The 21,712-nt window shown below is 40.1% G+C and overlaps 1 protein-coding gene across 6 annotated transcripts in view; it reads left to right on the top strand.

The window, feature by feature from the left end:
* The window catches only part of CTNNA2 (catenin alpha 2), a 1,975,930-nt gene that overhangs the window by 1,800,679 nt on the left and 153,539 nt on the right, over nt 1-21,712 (top strand). For all 6 annotated transcript variants that reach the window (XM_044295267.1, XM_044295273.1, XM_044295260.1 and 3 more), the window contains 2 exons: nt 5,637-5,818; nt 8,831-8,936. In XM_044295267.1, the coding sequence (XP_044151202.1) occupies nt 5,637-5,818; nt 8,831-8,936 (288 nt within the window). The remainder of the gene's footprint in view (nt 1-5,636; nt 5,819-8,830; nt 8,937-21,712) is intronic.

Genomic DNA, 21,712 nt, shown 5'->3' with positions numbered 1-21,712 from the left:
TTCATGTGCCAATGTGAAAATGACTAGCACATGAATGAGAATGCAAGGCGAGGTTACATTCCTTTTGCCCGGCCTTCTCAATCTATGGTCGAAGGAAGGGGCAGTGCAGAGAAATCAGTGGGGCTTGGGGGCAACAAAAGCAACACCACCACCCTAGGTTTGGTAAATGATTCATTTGCATATTGACAAAAAGTGAGATTGTCTCTGCAGGAGAACTAGGGAGGAACAAAATGAGAGCACCCTTGTAATCAGGTGAGTAATATGGATTTGACACTAAGGCTTGGTTACATAGGTATGTCGTTGGTGACAGACTCCCTTTCAGTAAATACTCTACTTTCAATCCCCATAATTTAACAATTCTGTAGTATATTTTCTCCTCCCAAATATTGATGCATAAATTGACACATCTTGGACAAATTGGAAAGTTTTTTGGGATTAACTGGAAAGAGACTCAGAGAGGCATTTAATCTATGATCTAAATAGAGCCTTGGGAAAACTGTGAATGTAACCTGGAAAGACTGAACTTTATTTTGAAGTACCTGTGTGTGTCATGTGCCCAATTTGCCTCAGTAAAGTACAGTGGACTGGTCACTCCCAAAGCCGTCCTCCTTATTGCCTCCTATTGTGTACCTTTACTGTCAAACCCTTACCCTTTTTGCCGGTACTTCGAACATACCCTGCCTCGCACCACAAAACCCAATGACACCAAGTTCTACCAACCTAACATCAAGCAGAAGCCCCAAATCCAGGGTGTGCCCTGAGGGGAAGAAGGGTTGCACCCCTCCCATCACTGGATGGCCCAAGGAGCTCCGGAATGAGGACTGCTACCATGACTACTATAAATCCTATCCTCACCACCTCCACCCGCACCCTGTCCACTCTCCTTTCCTGGTCTTGCTGCATTGGCGTCATATTCTCTGCTCTGACAGAACCTTATTACCCTGGGTATCAGTCCGTCTATATGAATGCTATTTACCCACACAGTAGTTGTGATAGAAATCAGTACACAGATATAACTACTTACAGTTCAGTTCATACCTTTGTCTTATTGAAATTATATTTGTTGAAATGTTTTCTACTGAGGAAGAATAACCTTGAGTGAAATGATTGTGTTTTGATTGCTGTGTGATCGGCTCCTGTTCTGGTGTGACATTATTGTAATGCTGTATACGGAAATGAGTCTGCCATCTCTTCCACTGTCTTTCTGTCTCTGCTCTTCCATTATCTCATTTCCTCCTCTCTTTTTCCTTTTCCCTCTAACCTTCACTTCCTTCTTTTCCTTTTTCTTATTTTTTCTCTGTCTTCTTTTACTTTATTACTTTTTCTATCCCCCCTTCCTTTTTTTCTCTTTCTCTTATTTTCTCCATCTCTTCACCTTTCTTTCCTCTTTATTAAGTTTTTCACCCACCTTTTACTTTCTCTATCTTCACCTTCCCTCTTTCTCTCTTACTTTCTATATTTCCCCCCTCCATTCTAGCTTCTTTCCCTCGCTTTCCCTTGTTTTTTCCATCTATTATGTTTTCTATCTCCCCCTCCCTTCTTCACTCTTTCTGTTACCTTTCCTATCCCCACCTTCTGTCTCATTTCCTTATCTCTGCTCTCTTCTTCGCTCTTTCTCGTACTTTATCTCTTCTCCCTTATTTACTCCTTCTCTTACGTTTTCTATCTCCTCTCCCTTCTTCCCTTTCTATCCTGTTCTCTCTGCTTCTTCCTTCTTTCTCTCACTTCCTCTATCCGCTCTCCCTTCTTCCCTTTTTCATTTACTGTGCTTCCTTAGTCTTTTTGCCCTTCTTTTCTCTGTATTTCTTTCTCTATCTCCACCTCCCTTCTTCTTTCTCTTACTTCTCTATTAGTGAAGTGTTGAGCGCAAATATTCGAATCGCAAATTTTAATCGCAAATATCGCCACTTTGAGAATTCGCTAATATTTAGAATATAGTGTTGAATATTCTAATCGCAAATTTATTGCGAATATATTACATTGCCGATTTTCGCAATCAAGTAAACAATGAGTGGAAATCACGAATTCTCGAATTTGCAAATTTATGGCAAATATTCGGCCAAAAATGTGTGAAATATTGTGAATTTGAAAATTGCCTATGCCGCTCATCACTATTCTCTATCTCCTCTCCCATCTTTTCTCTCTTTCTCCATCTTCTGTCTTTCTCTGACTATCTTTATCTCCCTGTTTTCCTCCTTTCTCTTAGTTTCTCAATCTCTCCTCCCTTCTTCCATCTTTCTCTCACTTTTTCTATCCCTACCTTCCTTTATTGTTTTCTCCTTTTTGAAGCAAAGATATCAGGAATTCACAGCAGTGATGGTGGTTGCAGGAGATGCATTACACCTGGACTCCTAAATCAATGTGCTTAGGATCTGCCATTCCTCGTTATCTAAGATGACTACCAGCTTCTCAGACTGCCTTATGTACAGTGTGCTGCACTAGTGTGATGACATTCACAGGACCTGCAGGACAGGGGTGCGCTGCCAATGAGGTGAGGTGAGGCGATCACCTCAGGCAGCACCAGGTAGGGGCAAGAGGGGGGCAGCAGAAGGGCCATAGGCAATAAGTGCTTTCATTGTGGAAACGCTCATCTCCACATATTCAACTGCATATCTGTACTAAGGACAGCAATACAGTTGAATGCTGCAATAGGGCATGAGAGTGATGCCTCCTTGAGCCACCGTTTCCTCTAATAGGCTTTAGTCCTAGTTCCTGTAGTCTATCAGCGGTTGGTGTCATCATTATCGCGCTCCCTGAGCCAGGCTGCATAGAGCTCAGGACACAGACAAGAAGGAGTCTGTGTCTTGCACCTCATCGCTGACATCTGAATGGAGGTAAGTATTTCAGTTTATTATTTTTATTTAGCAGCATGATATTCAGCCACAATGGGGTGCGGGTACTTATTTTGTAATTGGAGAAAGCGCTATGGGGACATTGCAGCTGTAAAAAGGAGCATTTTTCTACTGGCACACATTATAAGGGGGACACTATGGGGAAATTCGTTATACTGTGGGCACTAAAAGGGGGTAGTTTTTTTGTACGGACACAAGTTATAATGGAACATTTTTTTTTAACTGGCACATAAGAGGGCAATTTTTGTACTTACCGCACATTGTAAGGGAGAATTTTTGTACTGGCACTATGGGGATACTAGTTGTACATGGGGCACAAAAAGGGTTTTTCTTGTACGGGCACACGTCATAAGCATTGTTTGTATTGGCACACATAAGAGGGTATTTTTGTACTGCCACACATTATAAGGGAGCATTTTTGTACTGGCACACATTGCAAGGGGGAATTATTTCACTGCCAAACATTATAAGGGTTATTTTTTGTACTGGCACACATAATAAGGGAAATTATTACTACTGGGGGCACATGGGGACATTATTACTATTGGGTGCACTGTTGCACTTTGACAGAGAATTATTACTATTGGTGGGACTTTTGGGAGGACTTTTACTTTGGGAGGCACCCTGTCACAGTATCAGCTCAATTATTTTGGAAGGACACTATGTTTATGGCACTATACGTTTCAGGGCCACTATTTGCTGGGCACAGTTATTATATAGGGCACTTTGTGCCAATATTTATTGAAGGAGAACTATCTGTGTGGTAATATTATTTTCAGGGGGATTATCTGTTTCTGCAGTAAAGTATTGGGGAGCAGCAGGCACAGTATTAGAGGTGGAATGATGGGGTGTTCAGAGGGCTGGGAGGAGGATGGAAAAGTAGTTGTCAAACTCTGCAGAGACGTGAGATGGCTGAAAGAAATAATCATGGTGGTCTGGTCTGAATGGAAAAGATAAAGAAAGAGAACATCTACATCAGAGGAGACCTCACTGGTGGTGTGGCGCTGTATTACCCTGTATGTTTTGTAGCCCTTGTGTAATGTTTTCCAAGTATGTCTTTAACAGTAGGGCTGGAGGGAAGGGACCCTGCTGCAGGGGAAGACAAAGGCAGAATGGACACTAGGCTGACCTTAAGGCCTCTTTCACACTACCGTTTTTTTGTTTTTCTTTGTTTTGAGGGCCGTTTTTTGCGTTCCGTATACGGTCTGTATACGGAACCATTCATTTCAATGGTTCCGCAAAAAAACGGAATGTACTGGGTATGCATTCCTTTTCCATATTTCCGTATTTCCGTTCCGTTGAAAGATAGAACATGTCCTATTATTGCCTGCAACTCACGTTCCGTGGCTCCATTCAAGTCAATGGGTCCGCAATAAAAACGGAACACTTACGGAAATGTATCCGTATGTCTTCCGTATCCGTTCTGTTTTTGCGGAACTATCTATTGAAAATGTTATACCCAGCCCAATTTTTTCTATGTAATTACTGTATACTGTATAGGCCATATGGAAAAATGGAACGGAAAAACGAAACAGAAACACGACGGAAACAAAAAATGGAACAATGGATCTTTGAAAAACGGACCGCAAAACACTGAAATAGCCATACGGTAGTGTGAAAGAGGCCTAACAGCGCTGGTCCATCCAACAGTCTTAGTCTGCTGCAGCACACTGCATATGGTAATGTAGGACGCTGGCAATCATCGTAGATAATAGCAGAGGGGACTGGGAATTGATAGGTGATTGACTCAAAGGGAAGCCACCAGGTACAGTGCACATTATGTACATTTCCAAGCTTATCATAAAGGGGTGATTAATGTGAAAAATGAAAATATAATACATGACAATCTCTTTCTAACAAAGCTAGAACCAGCCCTGTACCTCGCATGTATCCAGAGATCTCCCCATTCATTGCTCCAACTGCTCTGCAACATTTATTTGAAGCTGTCAGCTCAGGGGGCGTGTACTTTCTTAAGGGGCGTGTCTTTTCTACTGCAGCTTGTGGCAGTTGAAGGCTGGAATCGAGCATGTGCTTCCATCTCAGTGAGCTGGGCAAAGAATTTAGAAAAAGTGCAAACAGCAGGTGGCGCTCCACAGATAGATTTCAGTCAATAACTCAGAGGCTATAATGAAATTTTAATTACATGCAATTACAAAAGTATTCAGAACCAAGTGTTGTTTTAAAAAAAAATAGAATTTTTTTGTGGGACAATTCCTTTAATTTTTAAGTAACACTGGAAGGTCGCTTTAGATAGCTGGTGTGGAGTTGTAACAATGATCAGACAATGATACACGCATTTATTGTGAAGTATCTCACTGTACTTGCAAACATGGCATTTTTGCATTGTAGCATAAAAACTGTCTAATATTTCAGTGGAAAACAACTAAGTATAAAGACTGATTTAATTTCGGGAAATAAAGAGTGTCTGTCAGCAGGATCAACCCTATTAAACCAGTCCTACTGCTTAGTAGAGTTGATCTTGCTGAAAATCGGTTGTGATTTTCTGGAGAGAAAAAATACTTTCACAAGATAAGTATAATTTCAATCAGAAGGATCAGCCCAATCAAGCATTATGCCTAGTTTAATAGGGTTGATCCTGCTAACAGGTGCTCTTTAAAAACCGATGCTATGTCTTCCGCATGCATATGTAGCTCATTTTTGTGTATGCCTGATAGTTTCAGAAGAACTGAGTGTGTCCCCTCTAGCTAGATTATTATTTTAAAGCACACCATTACACTAATATGAAAAATGTACATTTTAACACCGTGTTATTGGATCTTATAGGCAATAATGGCCCAACTCCCACAAGAAGAGAAAGCCAAAATTGCAGAGCAAGTGGAGATCTTCCATCAAGAGAAAAGCAAACTGGATGCAGAAGTTGCCAAATGGGATGACAGTGGCAATGACATTATTGTATTAGCCAAACAGATGTGCATGATCATGATGGAGATGACCGATTTTACCAGGTAAGTTAAAAAACATATTCACAATGCTAATATTTGGAGAGATGGCACAAAAAGTGTGTGGAGTGGAGGGTATGTTTGGGCTACTAGGCTCACAGTGAAGAGATGTACAGTTTGCAGATACCATAGTTGCAAGACATACCTGATTAGGTGTCAGTAGAGAGACTAACCGAAAGATAAGAGCAATAAAAAGAGGTCAGCAAGTCGATTGCTGCTGCCACGTGTGCCAAGACAGGAGCTTTATCCAGGAAAAGACCATTTCTGAGAGTGTAAACTGCTAGAAAAGTAACTTTACTAAGGATGTACCACTAGGAGAAGGAAGCATTGAATTATTACAGAAGGTTGAGAACCTTAAAGGTCGTGCTAGACTGAGGCAGTTAAGGTAATACACGGATACAGCTTTAGACTTTGCTGCATGTGGTTATGGTTAATTGCTTCTGGCACCTGTTCGTTCTGAGATGGAGTAGTCATTTGATCTAGGACTACACCATTCAATTTGGCATTATGGAGGTTTACTGGGAGTTTGTACGCCTTTGGTCAATTTGCTAAGTTTGCTAATATTTATAGAGAGAGACTCAAGGAGAAACATCATTACAGCCACCTCTTGTACACAGCTGTGGGTAAAAACCTACTCTGTAAAAGACCCTACCTATACTATACCCCTTTGGGCTGGCACACTAGATCGGTATAAAGATTGGATTATAGTAGATCAAAACCAGCTAAAGCATCCAAATTTGGTGGGATTGTTAATTTGTGTAAAGTGTATGAGGACTTCTTAACTGTTCCCAATAACTATTCCTGGAGAAACAAAAGAGTGGACATGATGCCATATATTTTAAGGATGTAGATGTCATAAATCAAATTTGGAGCCTATGTAAAAAGAAAGAGGTGGTCAACCTTTTCAGGGATGCCCTCTTCATGGGCACTCTGATGTGAGACCAAGGAATCTGTCATCCTTGTCTCAGAATAGTATGTAGGGTCCAAATGAAAATGTTACTGGGGGGTTCCACCAACCATTCATTTTTTGATCCTGCAAACTAAGTCAGTGAAAACCAACATCTATGGTATGTCATATACCCAATGCATTTCTTTCCAGTAGTTTTCCATACTGTCTATGACCATAAAATATACATTATAAGAATCAGGGAGCTGTCTGGTGAGATTAAGGCTAAGGTGACTAGAAAATAATGTTGTCTCTATGTATGGCTAGAACCTACTTAGAAGTAAGTGCACCACATTAAATGTACGGTAAACTTCCTAACAAAAGAAGTGAACATGATTCATAATTCACAAAAACACAAAAACAGGATAAGTGAGCCCAGCAGAAGTCCTTTATATACTGTGCAGTTCAAAAAGAGGAGTGAACAATAATTACCAGATGTTATGGTGACCTACTATAAATAACGACCACTTGTTTTCCCTCTGTAATTGTCACAAGTGGTTTCATGAAGTGGGAACGTTCTGTGCAGCGAATAGCAAACAAACCATATGTTGTATTTTGAATTACTCACTTTCTCTATATTTTAAAAAATAAAATCCGAGCTGATATTATCAAATTTTACTTCCTTTACTCTTCCATGATTTGGTATCAGTTCCTGGCATCAGAAATTTCTTACGATACTTGTAATCAGTTATTTAGATATTTGACCCCAATGGGTTTGCTAGAGTCAGTTATGACTCACCAGGTCTTAGCACAAATGAAAATCAAAGGCATATATTAAAATAATAATAGGTTGATTAATTTTTTGTTAATATGGCGCCACCTGCAGGTCCCCTTACCCTCCACCTGCTATTGTCCATCACCAATACACATTTCAGTAGTAAGACTAGGGCGTAACTATTAGGGTAACAGGAATAGCAGTTGATATTTGGTCTAATAGTTGAATAGGCAAAGTTCCTCACCAAAAATATCCATAGCTTATGGTGGAATCTAGGATAGATAGTTTGGTGGATCTTGAGGCCAATTTCACATGCAGCAGAATGTTTCTGACATTTATCTTGCCACAGATTTTTTGTAGCAGTTCCATAGTAAAATCTGCATGTGTTACTTGCCAGGAACACCAGAGGCATGAAGGGACATATAATTTCCGTTGTGTTCCCTTAAAGAAGATATGTCAAAAATGTTTGATAACTGCACCACTGAGACCTGATCCTGTCTTAAGAACAGGGCCTTTTCATGTGCTGACAAGAATCGTGAGAAGGCCTCACGTGCACAGCTCTCTACATTTATTTCTTTAGGACTTCTGAATATAGCCAAGCACAATTACTCAACTATTTTTGGAAGTCCCATAGCAGTGAATGTCAAGAGAAACGCATGTGCAGTCTCCTCTCCATTCCCAGGGGCATGCTGCAAAGATCTGTTTTTGGAACATGAGAGGGTATTAGAGATGAGACATACAGCTATCAGACAAGTATGGCTTATACTGAGGAGAGACTATACATGTCTAGATGAGATAAACCATTTCAGATCTAGAACAGTATGGTGACCAACCAGTTATACTGTACATTACAAGACAAAAATTTACATTCAAATTGGCAGTAAAGGGGTACTAAAGATAGACAAGAACATGCATCTCATACATTCTAGCATTCATATGTGTCTTCACTTGGTTGCTGCTGACAGTCATCATTGACGGGGACCTTCTGCCATCATGTGTCTTGGACCCAGCATCAAGGTTTGTCCCAGAAATATCTGTTTAAAATGTTACATTTCAGCAGGGCTATCTGCTTAATGAGCACTTAAAAATGTACATACTATTAAATATAATTCATGAGCTTGAAGAAGCCATCAAACTAAATTGCTGGCGAGGAGCTTTAGATAAGAGCGGAAGTTGGCACATGCCTTCCTTTATTCAACTTGGCTTTAGAAGGTGAACTCATAGTAAATTACAAATTATTTATTTAATGGTAAGAAGGGTAAGGAAGAAAAAAAAAAATCAATGAGCAAGGTAGTTCAATCCGGGCGGTTTTTTTAGTCCTTTAATTGAATTGCAATTACACTATTTTCTTTCTTAGAGGGAAAGGTCCACTAAAGAACACATCTGATGTGATTAATGCGGCCAAGAAGATTGCAGAAGCCGGCTCCAGGATGGACAAGCTGGCTCGTGCTGTCGCTGATCAGGTGAGACTCCTCCAGTTGGTTCAAGGAAACTCACTTATTAAGAGTCTGGTCATAATTTGTGTTTTTAGCTGTTGGTGGAACTCAATTGTGATGCTTCTATGCAAAATTGCACTGTACAGATTAAAATGTCAAACACCTCTGCTAAATTAACACGTTTGTTTTCATCTTCCATGAATTTAAATGGTACGCATACCATAAGAAGTTGCCCTTGCGGAGAAAGACTCTGCCTAGTTGGTCCCAAACACGTTGTTACTGGATAACATGTCCCATTGCTTCTGAAGAGCTACATTGTTAGCAAGAAAGGGGTAGCTTATCGATGGGTCAAAGAATGGAAAATAAACAGATACTAGACCCGTCTTGGGTGGAGAAACCCAACACTACAATGAGGAGCCCATTTTGATCTTTACTATAAGCCCTCCTCTTGTTCATGTATGCTACCTAATAATAATAATAAAAATAAATGATGATGTACAGTAATAGTGATATAACAGCTCATTGACTACTATGGCATCAGGAGTAGAGATAAGCAAACTGATTCTTCCAAAAATTCTGATTAGGTAGAATCAGAGTTTCTTAAAGGGTTTCTGTCACCTAAAAAATGGATATTAAGCTGGCTCACATTAGCGATGTGCTAATGTCAGCTGAAAATAACTATATTAGTGCCATCTCACTGCCTGCCGCCGTTATTGAGAAAAACAAACTTTTATAATATGCTAATTTGCTCCTAGAAGCTCCGTTCTCCCACCTCTGGCCACGCTCTGCTACACTAGATTGACAGGGGCAAGCATCGTTGGTCTCCTACCTCCGGCCCTGTCTACAGTGTAAATCTCGCGCCGTTCAGTACTGAACAGCGCAGGCGCAGTGAGGAAGCTGGCAGCCGGCGAGAGCGCCCTTTACTCACTGCGCCTGCGCCAAATACTGAACTGCGCGAGATTTACTCTTCAGACAGGGCTGGAGGTAGGAGACCATCGATGCCTGTCCCTGTCAATCTAGTGTAGCTAGGCGTGGCCAGAGGTGGGACAACAGAGCCTCTAGGAGCAGGAGCAACGCCCCCCATGCTCCTAAAGGCTAATTAGCATATTATAAAAGTTTGTTTTTCTCAATAACGATGGCAGGTGGTGAGATAGCTCTAATATCGTTATGTTTAGCTGACATTAGTACATTGCTAATGTCAGCCAGCTTAATACCCATTTTTCAGGTGACACAAACCCTTTAAGATTCAATTCGGGAGAATTTTTCAAGCGAGAAAGAGAGAAACAGAGATTAAGCTGAACATAAGGCCAGAAATGTGCTGGTCACTAACCTGCAGAGTAATGGCAATGCAAAAAAAGAGAACCATTTCAACATACAATGACCCAGAAAAGACCATTGTGTGTTCAAAATATTGTATCCTGAGGTCATTGCATCTTGAGGGACCACTGTATCCTATGATGATGAGGTACACAATTAGTCCTGTACCTCACATGGAACCAAAGATCCATTTATTCATTACTTGTTCTGCTAGAGTTATTTCAGGCTGGCAATGGGGGGGTCACATAACTGCCTGAAAATATATCAATATGTAGGTTTGTCAAACAATTACAAATGCATTTTCTGGGAGTGCCTTTAAAATGTTCGTAGGGGCACAGATAAGAAACACTCATTTTATATTGCATTAGCAATATTATCAAGGCTGATAATCAGACTTACACACATTTAAAGATTTTATTGCAGTGCCGACTATCCTTTAAAGATCAATGCTTTTTAATCTGGAACAGTGTAAATTTTGGTTCAATTTGGCTGACACTTAGTTTTAATACTTATATCTGTATGTGCTCTGCATACCTATATTCCTATTATATCGTTAACAAAAAGGTAATAATAAAAATTTAAACTTTACATATTTTAATTATTTGTCTTTGGCATGAATGCTTGACTGTAAAATGTTGGGATCTTAAGAATAAATATACAGATGTATCCATCTTTACCTATCCTCTTGGTTCAGCAAATACCAACATGTATGGCTTGAGATAGCCAGCTTTAAAAACACACATTATTTATTGATGCAGTGTCATGATGTGTCTATCCTATAGATGTCTATGTGCAGCCAGTGGTTGTTAAGTCAATCACAGTCTGTCAACAGTTTTTCTGGCATATTGTGATAATGTATTGTATAGGTTTGTTAAGAAATTGGAATTCTTACCTAAATCTGAGGTAAGGTAAGGTAAGGGAGGACACATCTGTAAATAATAAATAAGAAAAAATAAAAAAAACACTACAAAGAGAAAATGCCAAAAATATTCATAAACATATCATTCAAAAAGTACAAAATAAGAAAGAGCCAAAAAACAACTGGCAAAATTACAAACGTTTTGAACAATAAAAAAAAGTAAACACTCAATCTTAATAAAATAAAATTTCTTAAATAATGTATTTTTAGTTTTTCCCCTTCGGAATAATAAAAATAAATGTGTCCCTTTATCCTATATTTACTCTTCTTGTTTGGTTTTATCTTTTTTGGAATAAAGTAAAAAAAAAAAAAGTCTTACTATTTAATGTAACAACCAGAAAAAAAGCCGAATGTAAGAGTTAGTGAAGAGAGACAAGATGTTTGGAACATTATCTAGGCAGGTGGTTGAATACTGTACTTGTTATGAGTCAGCGCAACCCCACTGATAAAGCTTCTTTGGTTCTGTGAGTGTGGAGAAATCAAATCTCCTAAGTGTTAATTGACACTTACATTAACGACTCCATATAAACATGCAGACAGTGTAAGCTGATTAGGAAGGAAGGATAGTGTTTAGACCCCTGGTAGACAGCGCAGGAGATTTCTGATCTCTGTTCATTTTTATTGTGGGCTCTTCACACACAAAAAACTAAAAAACTGAACATAGGGGTTCGTGACACGTTCTTATACTATTTACCTGACTATATAATAGATATAATAGATTCTTGTCCACCTCAAAAATCTGTGTCGAGCCTTGAGGTTTTCTGCTCTCTTTTTTTTTTTTTTTTTTTTTTTTTTTTACAATAAAATAACCATGGAAACAAGAGCCCCTGCAATCATCGATATCTTCGTTACCACCACTACTGCTGTGTACTCTATCTAGCCTAATGTATGCATTTGCTATTTTCAAACTGTATCTTCTTCTTATTGCCATGTGCTTGGTTGGTAACTCTTCATGGACTTCTGCATCCATAAGATTCTGGCTAAAAACATTAGCTTTGATGTCACTTAACATCTGTTGTGCCCTCTACCCTCCCAAGTGAAATAGTCATTGCCAAGAATTTACTTTGAGGTAGGGTCTATCGGTGCATTCATGGCTCAAATGCATGTTTGTTTGTTTTTAAGTAAAATGGGATGTTCAGCTCGTCAAGTTTGCTTACTCTTCCTTTCATGATGATGTTTAAGAAGGCGTTAGGTTTACTGTATATTAGGGTAATGTAAGTGGTTTTTAAAAGCCTCACGCTCAGCTCCATTTTGTGTTCTTCTGATCTACAATCGTCACTAAAAACCTTTTTAAGATACCACATATGGAGAGATAAAGAATATTTCTCTGTATGACGGTGGATTAAGCATGCTGATTAAATTCCTAAATTGGACCACTTTAGTCGGCTCCTCTCCTAATGGCAGCCTAGAACTTTTCAATAAATGCTTAATATGAGGTGCACTCTACTGATATTTACACCCCCATTCATTCATGGACCCATGCCAAAGACAGATAAAACATGAAAGCCGTTCAAGGTGATATGAAAAAAAAAAGTTTAGGGAAGAAAACGGTAGCAGGCTCTTACTTAGAAGGAGGTACAAAAGCTTCAGCATGTTTGAAGGCTATGTACACCTTTGGGGGAATTTTTTTATACCGTAATTTCCTTTTTCTCCTCTTGGGCTAAAATAAACTTTTTCAATTGGTCTTTATTAAAAATATTCAGCTGATCTCTTCACAAAAGGTTACTGTTTGTCTAGCTGTTTGAATAGTGCTTTCACTTTTACTTTGTGCCGATCATCTGATAAGCCTTATCTCTAAATTACTAAAAGGCCATATTATTTAAGCCGCATTCTTACCAGTAAGATAAGTATGGAGCTATAATAAGTGTTTATAAGATCAGAGATAAGGAGCCATCAGCTGAGCTACCTGATGGAACAGAGTGAGAATTCATAACCTGCAACTAGAGAAACTCAAGGCAGCACAGAGACAGGGGTTCAACATTTTTCATAAAGACCAACTGCAAAAATGATGTTTAGCTTAAAATGAGTACAATTAAATATTTTAAAAAAAACATATAATCACCCCCAAAGGTGTACATTGCCTTTAAGTTTAAGATGAGTGAGCATTTGTCCAATGGGTTTTCCAGATTTTAGGTATTTCAGTAAATATGGTTATGAATAAATATGACAGAATTAAAAAGTTGTGCCAAATATTAGTCATATCCCCTATTCAGATGATGAGGTGCTAAAAGTCTGATTGGTACGCGTCCAACAACTGGGAGTCACAAAAACAGAGGTATTATGTCTCTCTGAATGAATGGAACTGCGGTTGACCATGCGCATAAGTATTGTACTTATGTTCTCTTCAGCAGTCTAATAGAGAAAATTGGAGTGGCAGAGCACATGCTGAACCGCCACTCCATTCATACATGGAAGCATAGAACCCCCATTCTTGTGATAGATTGGGGGTTCAAGCAGTTAGACATGACCCAGAAAACTCTTATCCCCTATCCTGTGTATAAAGGATACATTTAAATTTTGGCATAAGCCCTTTAAAGGGGTTATTGTAGGATTCATGTAAATAATGAACATGAAACACCATATAGTAAATGACAATCTCTTTCTAAGAACCAGCCCTGTACCTCACATGGATCCAGATATCTCCACATTCAATGCTTTAATTTCTCTGCTAGATTTATTTCAAGCCTGCAACTCAGAGGGCCTGTCCTTGGGCTTACAAAGGTATTCAGATCCAGGTATGGGATTGAAATACATAAAAACATCTTTGTGGGACCTCCCCTTTAATTTTCCAGATCCTAGGTAGGGGTTGAAGTTTTGGTCTGAATACAGAAAGAGTACAACCATAGAACATCTGTAACCACTGACACCATAACGCAAACCAAGCATATAAAAAAAGCATTGGCATTTCTCAAAAAAGCTATTTTCATTTGTAGAGGACTATAGGGCCCAATGTTAGTTTTATTGATCAGTAAATTACATGTCACATTTTGTCAGAACCTCATTTTGTACCATAAAAACTTGAAGGCTGCAAAATGACAGAAGTAATATTGAATGTCTCTCAAACAGAGATACACAAACACATGGAGGATAAAATGTGTTAAAAAATTTAACATATTTATTATAGCAAGACCAATTTGGCAGAAATTCAAGCCCAATATGAGAACTTCTCATGTGGCTTCTGACCACGGGCACTCCCAATGAAAACAAGTTCTCCATTCCTCCTCATCTGTTCTTACAGAAGAGGAGGACCATGGGACTCTCGCCACCATGTTTTAGTGACTGTTGGGGGTTGCAGCAGAAGGGAGACTATGCTTCATACATTTATCACTTACACTGTGAATAGTTTATATGGGGGTAAACATCTTTAACCTAACCTGTATGTCATTCATATCCCTGTTCTCTCTATGTTTAAGAGTCCAGTAGGCGCTACTCCTTTATCAGGCGCTACTCCTTTATTATTAACAGTCTTCCGAGATAGCTGTCAATCACATAGTTTCACCTCCATACACTCACAAAGCCCTTGTCGCCAACCTTTTGCACTCAACACAAAGCCTCTACCAAGTGCCACCCTCTACCCTTACCCAAAAAGCCCTGTCACCTAGTGTCTTCCTCCAGCTTCTCCATAGAGCCTATTTCTGCCACCACTGCCTCCCACCGAGCCTTAGTCACAAATTGTCTCCCCATTTTCCACCAGCAAAGAGCCTGTTTTCGTTCATTTAACTCCTTTCTCTTTCTATGCTTAGGAGTCCAGTGGGTGGTCCCCCTTAGTGAATAATAGTCTTCCCTGTAGGTCTGTGAATACAATGATAACTATCAATTGCCTAGTTTCTCTCCCATAAATCCCTTACTTACAACCTTTGCTCCCCCTACACAAAGCCTTTATCAAGCACCACCCTCCACTCCACTCACAAAGCCCTTGCAACCTACAGTCTTCCTCTAATGCCTCCACAAAGACCAATTCTACCACTAGTGACCCCCCTCTACAAAGCAACAAATTGTCTCCCGCCCTCTTTTTTTCCTATGTACATGCCGAACTGTGTGTGTGTCCCCTGCCCCCACATATATTTTACCACTGTGTCCCTGCTCTCCTTCCTCTTCTATCAGTAATGGAAGTAATTAAGAGGCCCACAACTTCCTGATGGCAGCACTGACAGCATTCAACTCTCTGAAATAGTCACGTAAAGCTAATGCAGACATGACAATGAGACATTTGCATTGACATGTGCTGTAATAGTAATATAATTGCTACTACTAATAATAGTAAGAATATCTTGATAAGTAATAACCTGCACAGAAGGCTGATGCCCTAGTTTTGAGAGAAGTTCATCCTAGTTACCTTGCTTCATCCTTTCGAACATCAGTTTTTCTGTTTCCAAACAGGTGATGTGAGAATTGCTTCCATGACTTGATGTATATTGTCCCAATTTGTAATCTGGTGGGATTTCTATACGCCTACAGAATATCGGTGCCTGTTCTACAAGCGAACATACAATATAAACACGTATGACATGATTCTTCTGCTCAACACATTCGCATTACATTTTCTGATATAAGTCATAGAGAAAACTAAGAAGATCCACATGTGAAATGCAGCGATTATTTTCTATATCGAAGTTGTCTCATAAATACATTATTTACTGGGCTAAATAATAAAGCAGAATAAAGCATTGCTGATCTACAGAAATTTAGCAGGCATTAAAGGGTAACTGTCATGTTTTAATCCAAAAATCAATTTTAGCATATGTTACTGCTGCAGCAGGATTATGCATAAACAGTCTTTAGTTTCTTCACATACCACTGTCTTACTTGAGTTTTTCCCTTAGTTACGGCTGTTTTAACATTTGCAATGTGAGAACCTTCTCAAGATGGCTCCTGTGCCAGTTCTCTGAAGCCAAAACTGCTTTCCCTCACTTTCCATACACACTTGCTGTAGCCAGCAGCTCACTGCCAGCCAATCAGATTGGATTACTGAGAGACACGCCTCCTCACTCTGAAGCCTAATGCAGGCATACAGGGTGAAGGACCGCCCTTCTGTCTTCCTGTCTTCTAAGCCAGAGACAGACAAGCCCTAGCAACTGTCTTTTAAGGGAGCAGTGGAAAGGGAGAGAGGACATTAATGAAAGCTGTTATTATAAAGTAATTACAGATCGTTTGACAATCATTGACTAACTAACTCAGGTATACATGCCTAGCTCTAATAAACTAGCAAATAAAAAATATATATGACAGTTACCCTTTAAACTTTTCAGTAAGTATATATTGTATTAGTCTGAACTGGTTATATCACTGTTAGCTGCAATACCATGCCTGACCATATGGAGTCCTGTTAAGGAAAAAAATATGTTCATGCTTCACACAAACCACCACTCATGCTTTCTTGCACCACCTAGAGGTAGAAAAATGCAAGTACATACATAGCACATGATGTAATGAGACAACCCCTTCTTTAAATTAAGTTAATGTGACATTCAATGATTGTCACGGATCTCTAACCCCCAGTGGTCAGCAGCCATTACTGGGGGAAGACATGTCCAGGCATACACTTTCTTTACAGTGACCACTGCTGGGGAAAAGTAGCATTACATGGTGGTGTTTCAAGTGAATAGCCAACAGTCTAATACATGGACACACTGGTTCTGAATGAGCAGAAGACACTCCTATAGAGCAGCTTTCCATTTGTCACATACCAGGGAAAAAAGTCCATACACTATGTCCTCTTAGGACACACTGACAAGAGTTCATTTTGGGAGGCAACCATTTCAAAAGTCATATGACAATCTCATATATTATCACATATGAAAATCATCATGTGAAAGGACCATTCACATGACCGTATTTTTCTGTCCTCATCCGTTTCGCAATTTTGAGGATCAGAAGGGGACCCATTTATTTAATGGGACTGCAAAATATGCGAATAGCACACGGTTAGCTGTCTGCATCTGCACTTGTGTTCCGTTGCCCCACAAAGAAGATGTTCTATTCTTGTCTATATTTGTGGATAAGAATAGACATTTTTATCATGGAGAAGGACGTTGTGATCAGCAAAATGTGAACGCACATGGCCGGTATCCATGTTTTGCGGATCTGCAATTTGCGGTCAGCAAAAACGAACACGGTGGCGTGAATAAGCCCTAAATCTCTCTTTTTTTAAGTATTACTGCATCTCTAACAATAAGAGAGGATTTATTTATTTTTTCTTGGTGATGCTTGTGAGATATCAGGCAATCTGTAACCTTACAAATAAGTCCAATATTTTAAAAATGAGCAACACAAATGGAGCCTCTATCAGAAAAGAGCTTATTTCATGCCCAACAAGGTTCCACATATTATGTTCCTGCAGGAAGTAATAGTAGCAGAGATGTTCATGCGCTTGTAATGCAACATTTGGGGAGTGAATACTGATGGAGACATTACCAACAATCACCGGATTTGTTCTCCAGAGTTCAGACAAGGATAAAATACACATTTTGTACACATTTATGCAAGACTTCAAATCATTTCTCCAACCCCTAGAGATATAATCTCAGAAAACACAAAATAGTTCTCAAAATAATCTCAGATCGAGGCCCAACTATTCTTGTAAGGATGAGCACAGGTACCCAGAGGTCTTTGCTGCATCAACATCAGGAGATCCATGTTGAACTTGTACAGCAGCTTTAGATGGTGATGCCGCCATGAGGCATGTATACTTCTGCGATATGGAGAAAGAACAAGAAAATCCACAGATCAGCTTAATTAAATATTGAAAGGTTGCCAACTCATGGTAATATTGTGATGTGTTATCTGCAGTTTTTTTTTTTCTTCCTGTAGGTATCTACTGTAGTGTCTGATAAATCATAGGGAATAGAGATGAGCGAATCAAAGTTGACAAAGTGGAATTCGATTTGCACAGAATCTGAATTTCCTCGCGCTTCGTGTTAACGAATAACATTTTTTCCTAAAATGGCTGCTGCACGTGTGAGGACATGGAGCAAGGAACTCTGGGAACAAGGGATCACCCACAATGCCATGCATGCAGCCAATCAGCAGCCAGCCAGCCCTGTGATGTCACAGCCCTATAAATAGCCTCAGCCATCTTGGATTCAGCCATTTTCCAGTGTACTTAGTGCAGGGAGAGACGTCAGCAGGCGCTAGGGAGAGTGGTAAAAAAAAGACTTTAAAACTTTAATTTTGTTTTATAGAAGTTCAGGGAAAGGATAGGGAGGAATTATTCCACGGCATTGAAGCAGAACAGGGTTCAGTAGAGGAGGTTACAGCCTGGGTTATGGGGACAATCCTATAACACCTTGCTGCACTGAATGGTGATCCAAATTGCCATTATACAGCTCTGTAATTCCAGAAAAACATTCTTGTTATTAGGGTGCAAGTGCTGTGTGATACAGACATTAACAGGGCTTATTACAAGGAAATATTTCTGTGTCTTATTAGCCCTTGTGAGGTGCAGTTACGGTATATGTTCCAAAGCATTTTTTGGCGCATATTAGTGGGGAAAAAAGGGCTTTTTAGCCGTTGTGTCGTGAAGTGAGAAAAGTACAGCCCTTTTTGGTGTGTATTAGTGGTAAAAAAAATATATATTTGCCGTTCAGCGGTGCAGTTATATGTTCTAAAGTGCACTGCAGCGCCGACATGTGGAGCTGTAGCTACAGTCAGGGACAATAAATGTCCTTTAGGTTCCCACTGGGTGAATGTGGTTCCTGCACAGCTACACCAGCAACTTGGCCAGGTGACGCTGCTTCAGCCTCCACGTTTTCACGCCGTTAGTCCTGCAACAATGTCCGCCTCTGCCTCCTCATCCTCCACCGTGTCCTCAGCCTTCACTGCAGGAACAATTCACAGTGCCCCACCAGCATACCACATGTGCAGGGCACGGCGGTGTCATGCTGTTCTGCACCTCCTAGGAGCAGATCCAGCTCCATCAGCAGCAACTTGAGTCTAGAGTCGCTGATCAGCAGCTTTCTTCACCCGCCTAGTGAAGAAGCTACTCAGCAGCAGAGACAGCTAGACCTGGAGCAGGTGGTGGCATACTTGGACATCACTATAATACTAAGATAAGGGGGGCACACCAAAAATCATTTGAGCAGAGTGCTGGCCTGGTATATATATATATAACATGAATGCAACCAGAAAAAGAAATACCATACAATGGCCGCACATCAAAATAATTAATAATTTATTGAAGTATCAAGGTTAAAAACAACAACATATGCACATGGAGCAGACCCCAAGGATGGTACAATAGAAAGTATGACAAAAGTTTTATAAATGTGCAATAATATCCAACAAGTAGGTCAGTACACAAATGATTATGCCATAGAATCCCTACAGAAGATTATATCCCTCAAGCCTACAGCGAGGACATAAGCACGATGGTAACACACATAGCATAAAAAACCTATCCAGGGGGCATGCAATCAAGCCTAACGCGTATCGCTGGTTCCTAGACCAGCTTCCTCAGAGGTCCATGTACGTTGTGAACCACAAGGTTCATCTTTTATAATCAGTATTAATAATTATTTAAATTACATAGATATAGATCAGATGTGGTCATACCTGTTGAAAAGTTAAGGCAATGGGTGACGGCGCCGATAAGTGTCACCTGAGTTTGTCCCGGTGCATGGTCCATGCGCACCCGCACACACCAACAAGGCCGGCGTGTTGATGACGCAGGTGCGCATGCGCAAGATGGCCCCCGGAGCGGACACCAGCGCCACCGTGCGCTCCAACTGGCGGAAGTGCAGTGAGGCGTCTGACGTCACATCCGGCGGCCACATCGCGACTACATCCCAATGAAGCACAGAATGCAAATGATAACAAACACAGCGATATATGTGGATATTCAAAAACATATGTACAATATTCATGATCTACCCTGTTAAAATCAATTCATAGGGAAGATATACAAAGAACTTTTTATGAATCATGAAGGTTATCATATAGACAAAATACACTTGTATATCCACCTCCAATTGCATGATTATTAAATATCATAATAAATATATATTCTAAAGTGCACTAATCATAACCACAAATTTACCAATATTCTATAACAACCAATATCCACTTGTTGATCAAATACAATATGTTACATAAAAATCTAGTTCATAAACTCTAATCACATGCATGGTTAAGGTGAGGGGTCATATTTCATATCCGTAGGATCCATTATTTTTTACAGAGATACTTAGCCCATGCATGATCTAAAAAGGTGTATAATCACAATCTCCATATGTCACTCTACAAATGAATAAATAGAATAAAGCATGATTCAAAAAGTAAAAAATAAGTAAAAAATAATGTTCATATTACAAAGAGACTATCCCATATTGGGACAGTGATCACATATGCATTCCGCAAGTCAAGGGGAATGGACCATGCACCGGGACAAATGGCCAAAAGATCGCATGCGCAACTATGGGGAAGAGAGTAGGTCTAGGCTATTTATAAATATATAGATAAACAATATAATAAAAAAACCCTTATTAAATAATTATGGGTCCAAATATTCATATGTCCAGACACGACCAAATTTTCAAAGAAATGTTCAATAAAAGGCGCAATATAAAGATAGGGATATGTAATCCGAATACAGCTCAGGTTCAACATCCGAGGGGGGAGAAAGAAGGGAACAGAAATGTACAAAATTATTTGTGAATTACGTTTACAATAATATATGACCCGGAATTCCAGGTGTCACACGATAGAAATCATGCCTGAAACCCATGGTCCGGGGCCAGTGATCACACTTTAGTGCCATTTTGATGGGTTATTCATCTGTGTATAGTCGATAAGACAGAAAGGAATCCATAAGGAAAGGGTTCGTGAAGTCGTGAGTCCTCTGTGAATTTCAGTCCTGTGATCCTGAAATGTGAAAAAATAATATATAAAACGTGAAAAGAAGAGGAAAAACAGACACAGTGATATGTAGGCCCATAAAATTACATACTTGGACATCACCCTGCCACCTCATTGAAGATCCGCTGGACTACTGGGCAGCCAACCTGGATTTGTGGCCGCAACTAGCCGAGTTTGCCCTGAAAAAGCTGTTCTTCCCGGCCAGTAGTGTGGCATCAGAGTGGGTGTTAAGTGTGGTGGGGGCCATAGCTACCCCAAGAAGAACTCGCCTGTCCACTCAAAATGTGGAGAGACTGACCTTTTTCAAGATGAATTAGGGGTGGATCAGCCAGGATTTTCACCCACCAATGCCTGATGCATCAGACTAGATCATCCATGGTGTCACACCAACACTTTGACCAAAGAGACCCGTTTCTTCTGACTACCTGCCTCAGCTACTATTCTGATGCTGCCACCCACCTGTAGGCACACATCTGATGCCAAGTGCTCTTTCTTACACCCAATATCTTCAGCTGGCACTGGTATTGCCACCCGCCTTCCCATTGTGTTAACGGGTCACTCTGTGGTCTCCTGATGCTGCTGCCACCTCACCACTCAGGTCTCCTGATGCTACCACCTCCACACTGTCATTGTGCAACTCTGTGGCCTCCTTCGGATGCTGCTGCCTCCACCTCCAAACTCTGTCATCGTGCCACTCAGTGGCCTCCTGATGCTG

This window comes from Bufo gargarizans, chromosome 1, assembly GCF_014858855.1.
Source record: "Bufo gargarizans isolate SCDJY-AF-19 chromosome 1, ASM1485885v1, whole genome shotgun sequence".
NCBI classification, from domain to species: Eukaryota; Metazoa; Chordata; class Amphibia; order Anura; family Bufonidae; genus Bufo; species Bufo gargarizans.
This window is presented reverse-complemented; position numbering and strand designations above follow the sequence as displayed.